General features: G+C 41.8%; 1 protein-coding gene across 1 annotated transcript; it reads right to left on the bottom strand.

Moving 5' to 3' along the window:
* Positions 1-2,961: 2,961 nt before the first annotated feature.
* On the bottom strand, positions 2,962-7,319 carry LOC119279973 (MADS-box transcription factor 21-like). The gene is made up of 8 exons (XM_037561007.1): positions 7,089-7,319; positions 6,279-6,479; positions 4,483-4,564; positions 4,140-4,204; positions 3,953-4,052; positions 3,798-3,839; positions 3,622-3,663; positions 2,962-3,507 (listed from the first exon to the last, which is right to left on the bottom strand). Exons 1-8 carry the CDS (start codon positions 7,139-7,141, stop codon positions 3,265-3,267), a joined length of 828 nt encoding a protein of 275 aa, XP_037416904.1. The 5' UTR covers positions 7,142-7,319; the 3' UTR covers positions 2,962-3,264.
* Positions 7,320-7,342: the final 23 nt, after the last annotated feature.

Raw genomic sequence — 7,342 nt, forward strand, 5'->3', positions numbered from 1 at the left:
CCTTCCATATTCTCATACATACAAATGTATATAGACACATTTTAAAGCGTAAATTTATTCATTTTGCTTCCTATGTAGTTTATATTGAAATGTCTAAAAAGACTTATAGTCATATTTAGAAACGGAGAGAGTATTTATACAAAAGGGTTCTTTTTAACATAAAGAAGCTCAATGTGGCACGCTACGTTATAGTCGTGGACTGGTGACGGTCGGTTGCGACCGAGCGAGCAGTGGAACGGATAGTATGGGCAGGTGGGTCCATGGCCCATTGGCCCCACGCCCGACAGACCACCCGTCACGGGGAGACTTGCCCATACGGCCGGCCGTATTCACACAGGCTGTCCGGCTAGTCCGCTTCAGCACGATAAAACTTTGCGGGACCCACACACCACACGGTGAAGTGAACGTTTTCTTCTTCAGCTTATCCTCCTTTTCTTCATTCTGTCTGTTATTTTTATTTTAAATAAAAAGGGCTCCAGTACTTAAATATCAGGCATACGTGCACCTATCAGGTGCGACCGACCAAGGCACGTGTCGGACTCCGGGGGTCCAGCACTCCACCGGCCGAAACAACAGAGACCCGGGGTATGTCCAGTCGCATCCGCATGCACATTGCACTGGCCTGACACGTACTACGGCGAGGCTTGGGCTCCTGTCTGTTTCACGCACTGCATCCCATGGCCGGTCCAGTTCGACGCCAACATGTGCACGCGCTCAATGCAGTTTGAAGGTAAATACACCGGCAGACGATGACCAGTTTGGTGCATAAATTTATAAAATACGTGTTTTTGAAGAAAGGTGCTTTGGTATATGGAAGCATATGCTCCTGGTTTTTAAAATGTGTTTAGTCATTTTTTGAAATGTCGCAAAATTCTTACAAAATGATTCCCAACTACATTTCGATATTCTAGGTGCATAGAAACTCGTTTTGCAGAAAACCAACAAATTTTGTGTCACATGTAAAGAAGACAAAATTTAGTGTTAAGAAAGGCTTTTCATGAGATATTATTTTGTCTTTTTTACACAAGGCGTATAAAATGTCGGGTTTTTTATAAAACTTGACGTGCACACATATAATATTGAGATGCATACGTCAAATTTATGTTTGGAAAATTTTGACATTTTGAAATATACTTTTCAGTGGCAAGAGCATATGCTCCCATGTGTCAAAGTGAATTTAGGGTGTTTTTGTCATTAAACTTGGCCGGACGTTCATATACGATCACATTTCGCGTATGCGGACGTATCCGTGGCCTACGTGGCATGCGAGCGTGGCCAGGGTCCGTTGTCAGCGACTGTCGTATGATAGATTTGTAGAAAAGGACTTGCCTTTTTTATTTACGTATTGAGTCGCTAAAATAAAATGAAAAACAAGTGATGGTGGGGTTTCAAACCCACGACCTGCCCCTAGTAAGCTCGGGTGGACAACCACCAGATCGGTGGCCATTCATGTTTTGATGTCACGACTAATATCTACTTCCTCCGTTTCTAAATATTTGTCTTTCTAGACATTTCAAATGACTACTACATACGGATATATGTAGACATATTTTAGAGTGTAGATTCACTCATTTTGCTCCATATGTAGTCATTTGTTGAAATGCCTAGAAAGACAAGTATTTAGGAACAGAGGGAGTATATCATATAAACATGGACCAAAAAATAAATTTAAAAAGAAATGCGTTTGACAACACAACATGTCCAAAAGGGATAAACATTTTTCATGTTGTTATTCCTTCTTGTTCTATGTAAGAAAACCACTTATATTCTTATGTTTGTGACAATTTAAAAATGTTCATGTGTTACAACAAAGAGGTACGTGACATTTAAAAAAATGTTTACACATTGTCAAACATATTTGTGCATTTAAAAAGACATATACATTGTATTTAAAAATGTTTACGCATTTCAAAAAACTGTTCATGACATTTTTACAAATGTTTATACAATGTACAAAAATGTTCACGTAGTTTAAAAAGTGTTTTGTCCCATCAAAAAGTGTTTCTTACCATCCAAAAATGTTGAACACTTATTTGCAAAAAGTTTCAAAATTTTGTATTTGAAAAAATGTAAATCATATGTTCAAAAACTATTAAACGTCTACAAAAATGTTTTTAGATGTATACTTGGAAAAAATAGACGTCAAAAAATATAATTTTTTCAAATTATGTTTAACATTTTCCAAATACATGGTTAACATATTTTAAAATATATGTACAGATGTCTATTTTTTGACACATATGTTTTACAATGTTTAGACGTTTTTAAAATGTCGCATACCTTTTTTTGTAACACATAAGCATTTTTTAAATGTCACAAACACAAGAATATAATTTGTTTTCTTACATAGAACAAGAAGGAATAACAACATGAAAAATGTTTATTCCTACATGACATGTTGTGTTGTCATAGCCTGGAGGTAATCTTAGTTAACATCGACCACGAGGTCATATGGTTGAGCCACGGTGCTCCCTTTTTTCGGGTTACATTATTTTTAAATTTATTTTTAGGTCCCTGTTTATTCGATATAGATATTTGTCATCCAAACATGAATAATCATCAGTCTGGTGGTTGTTCACCCGAGCCTACCAGGGGCAGGTCGCGGGTCGAAACCCTTTTGAAACAGGCTTTCGCTCTGCTTTATATGTAAAAACCTTGGACTTTAATCAAATTTGTGCAGGTTTGATCTTTTGCAAAGTCGTCATGATACAGAAGGTGGAATTAGAGATGACAACTTCAAGGTCTTCAATGTAATTTTTTTACTATATCAAGGACATTTGTCTTTATAGTGTGTTTTATTTTCTTTGATATATTGAAATATCAGGTCATTTACTTCAAATTTCATTGCCACATATACTAGTTAAGCATTTTTGTGTAATTTTAATCGTTTGAAAAATAGTAATACTTGGCTATATAAATCACTCATAAAATGTAAGACCCTATCTAGCCTTGACGCACAAGTGCACTTGCTCACAAATGTGATATATAAAAGGCCAGGTCATTCTTCACAATACGCACACGCTCTCGTACTCACTAGCCACGTCCCGTACGTACTACATACACTTCCTCGCTTCGCACACATCACGCAATTATTTAGGTAGCATACCGCAATACAGTACTGTGGTAATAAAGTAGACGTACGTAGGTTATCCAGCAAACCTATCGAACTAGTAGAGGACATGGATCGGTCGACAGCGCGGGTGCTATCTCCCGCCGTGACGCGCGCGCGTCCCGAGCCGCCGAGTGGAGCTAGCTAGCGGTCGATCAGTTCAGTTGGCCCCCCTTAATCTGGTAGCCGAGGTGAAGAGCGGTGGTCGCCGCCGCCGCCGCCGCCTGGGACGACTGGGAGTAGCGCGAGGAGGAGGAGGCCGCCGCCGCGTCCTGCAGCATGCTCACTGCCTGGTGGTGGTAGTAGGTCCTCGCGTCGAACGTCGGGAGCACCTCCAGCTCCGCCCCGCCCGACGACGGCGGCGGCGCCGCCAGGGCCAGCCGCTCCGCGTCCGCCACCTGCTTGCATACATGGCCGACGATCGAGCAACACATTACAACTATTAGAGATCAACACCAGACGATCTTTGGTTACAGTACACTGAGAAGCATGCAGGAATGTGCCGTGCGTACCTTGGCTCGGAGATACATGTTCTCACTCTGCAGATCCGCCTCCTGCGTGCATGCATGGATGGATGGTGCAGCGATGAACAAGAGGAAGGAAGGGTCGATTAGCCAAAACGCACCAGGAGGATAATCATATTTTGAAATGGAGTCAACCGGTATATGCATATGGATGGATGAATTACCAGCTTCTGCATGTATTCGATCTCCGCGAACAGCAGCTCGTGCTGGCGACCAAAAGTGCATATGGATATTGGTTAACTTGATTGATGACTGGAACGGTGAAAACTAGTACTGTACATGTAAGTGTGTAACTAGTTAATCACAAAGCAAAAATCACCTTCTTTGCTCTGATCCGGCCGATGCCCTTGTCGAGCCTGTTCTCCAGGCTCTTGAGCTCCTTCAGTGTCAAGTTGCCGACGGATTCGCCCATCAGGTTCCTGAAGAAAATTAAGTATAAATATTAGGTGATGATCAAAGGATGAGAAAGTGAGCCTCGGCCTGGTGACTCCAACGTACGTACATACCTGTTTGCATTTTGCAGGGACTGTATCTGATGGCGCAGTTTCGCTGATTCTTGCTGAAAGTATTGCTGGTGTACGTACGAAATCAAGTAAATCGACTGGAACCAGTTACTAGTAGCTAACCGACCACATCAGATAGCTATTGTTATTTTACAAGCGTGTTAATCTACAACAGGCGATCACACATCTGCAGACGGTACGGACACAGTTATATAGTACTAGCGGGCATTGGTTCGTCAGACAGAATTTTCAGAACGCCGTGAGCTGTGTTTTGTACTGAATCAAACGTAATCCATATGATCACAAGTTAAACAGCGTGTTTGGGACTGCAAACAGAACCGCTCACCTGAGAATTGACGTCTATAGCTGGAGCAGAGCCAGAAGCGCTTGCAGAAGCCTTCTTGTACCTGTCGATCGTCGTCCTCGTGCTGAACAGAATATTCAGAAACACAAAAGGACAGTTAGCCAGCCTAGATCTACGTACGTACTACAAATTAAGCTATCCTATAATTTCATCAACAACAAAATATATATAGAGAGACATGGAAAGAGGCATGTGCGTGCGTGCGTGCATGCATCTGATGATCTGAATCTCGAGTGGAGGAGCTCTTTAACACCCTTAGCACGGCAGAGGAAAGGGAGCAGGCGGGAAGAGCCAACCTGGGTTTCCTTCACCATGCAACCATCGACCGAGCATGCATGCACTGCACCCATTTACTTTGTTGATGACAACACATGTACATATCCACATCCACATCTCACCCTGCCCGGTGCACATGAACGAAACTCGAAACCACCCTTTATTTCAGGGGCGTGTGTGCCATGCCATGCCTACTGGCTGCTGCACGTGCTGACGCATCCAAGCCATTATACGCATGGTCACACGTACGTATACGGCGACTGCAAAGACAACTGAAGGTATACGTATACGTACTCTTGGATCTTAATTAAACAAAACTCTTTATACCTTTGAAAATGAAAATGAGAAGGCAAATTCAGACTATAGTAACAAGCCATGGAATGAGTGTACACTGCCATCAATTAATTCATGAGAAGGGATGAATTATACCAACAATGATGCGTTCAAATTATAGCGTTGTTCCAGAAAGTGTTTTTTTTTTGCCAAAGTGTGATACTAGTATTATTCCACCATTAGAACTACAGTATATCGTTGAAATTTAAATTATACTAGTATAATAATGCATTTGATGAAGTGCCCAAACCTACTAAAAAAATTGCTCACTATTACTTTTGGTGCACTACAAAAATAAAGTATTGTGCCTAGCACATACTTCTTGAATGCAGTACTGCTTGAACGTACATATTTGTTTTTGGGTGAAGCATGAAAATACACAATTTTCTGCCAAAATTTATGGGTCGTATATCACCAAATAGTATACGTTTTCAAAGCTTGTACATCAGTACATGGGTGAACTCACCCAATGCACCTGGCCCTATCATTTTCCATCTAAAGACTAGCTAACTAAAGTTTAGCTTATACCAGGTCCTTACATACAGTGGCTGTGCCAGGACTCAAACATTATCGCGCCGAATACATATGATTATCAACACATTTTGCACAATTTCCCGGCTTGTTAAAAATTAAAAAAAATTGTTTCATAATCTTGCTAAAGAAAATCTGCGGTCAGCTGACCATACAGCCTCTAGTCATTTGATTTCATCCACACAGCAGAAGCATATATGACATGGTCTAGTTTAATTCTTAGTGTTATTACACGCAGACGGTTAATAGCCTGGGATTAAACCGGACCTTAGGCAATACTTGAAGGTTCGAAATGAACTTTCTCTGATTCTCTCCTTCTAAAATCCTGGACCAAATAGAAGCACTTCTAGAGTTCATTTTTGTGTGACAGTGGACACGCATGAGATTGATCATCCCCCCGTGCATGCAAAAAACAGCATGCTTGACCAATGGCCTCGCAGACATATATAGGGGTAGACAGATCAAACACAAGCACATCATTGCAACTAAAAATTCAGAACTCAAATTTTACCAAAAGAAAGGGAAGAAACTAACATTAATCCAAAAAAGTAGCATGCTAGCTTCTCGAAATCACGTCACGTCTAGCTTGACAAGCTTCTTTTCGGGCGGATATTGGGTAGCTACGTGCCCATGCGTACCTGTTACTAGCATACTCGTAGAGGCGGCCGCGGGCGGAGAAGACGATCAAGGCGATCTCGGCTTCGCAGAGGACGGAGAGCTCATAGGCCTTCTTGAGCAGCCCGTTCCTGCGCTTGCAGAAGGTCACCTGGCGGCTCGTCGTGTTCTCGATCCTCTTGATCTCGATCTTCCCCCTCCCCATGGTAGCAAGCAACTCTAACCTTGAAAGAATACAACAAAGATGGCCTTAAAGATACTGATGAGATCGAGTTTAATTAGGACGGGAACAAAACAGTAAAATTAACAGTTGCATGCATGTATAGTGTGTAGTCTATAGATCGTGGGTTGATGTTGAACGTCTGCTGAGAATAATAGACCTTGATGAACTTGATTAGGACGCAGTTAGCCTGAACCTTTAGACCAAAATTCAGTTGCCTAAATCGTTTGAATCAAGTCTAGTACTATTGGCTGGATCTAGTTGTGCGCAAAAACAAAATTTTGAGCTTAAACAATTAAGAACAGAATATCATGCAAAGAAATGAAGAAAAATAAAGATGTTATACGTAGTACTAGTAGATAGATAGAATCTTTCATAGATCTACCCTCGAAACGAAAGTAGATAGATCTGAAACATGCACCGAAACCTTGTGCTAATCCTGAGCTAGCTGGTACGCATGCAAGCAACTGCGTGCAAGGAGAACACACAACCACATGCATAAAACCAAGTCGAGAGGGAAAGTATGTCTACAGCTTTTACACACAAAGTTCGAGAGATTCCAAGAAAGAGAGAGGGAACCAAACACACACAAGAGGAAATTAAACTGCTTGACCTCCTTGCAACAAAAATCACCAGAGCTACAAGAGAAACAACAGGAATCTGCATGCGCCGAGATCGATCTCAAAGCAAGCCCTAGATTGAAACCCCCAAAATATGAAGATGTCTACATGTGACCAAGAGCTAGAAAGAGATCTAGTGAAAAGGAGGGCTTCTCTCCCGTTTCCGGAACAAGAAGCCCCGCAGATTGAGGAGCTAGGCAGAGGTGTAAGGAAGACGAAGCAGCGATCGACCGTACCCAGAGTCCAG

Source organism: Triticum dicoccoides, chromosome 1A (genome assembly GCF_002162155.2).
Source record: "Triticum dicoccoides isolate Atlit2015 ecotype Zavitan chromosome 1A, WEW_v2.0, whole genome shotgun sequence".
In the NCBI taxonomy this organism is placed as follows: Eukaryota; Viridiplantae; Streptophyta; class Magnoliopsida; order Poales; family Poaceae; genus Triticum; species Triticum dicoccoides.

Bases quoted from the DNA above. Each gene is read 5' to 3' on its own strand.
- LOC119279973 (XM_037561007.1), bottom strand. From the start codon at position 7,141: ATGCAGATTCCTGTTGTTTCTCTTGTAGCTCTGGTGATTTTTGTTGCA. The intron at 3,840-3,952 runs GTGATTTTTGCT...TTTGGTCGCCAG, and splicing joins GCCGGATCAGAGCAAAGAAG to CACGAGCTGCTGTTCGCGGA. The intron at 3,508-3,621 runs GTACGCACGGCA...GTATGCAAGCAG, and splicing joins ACATGTATCTCCGAGCCAAG to GTGGCGGACGCGGAGCGGCT.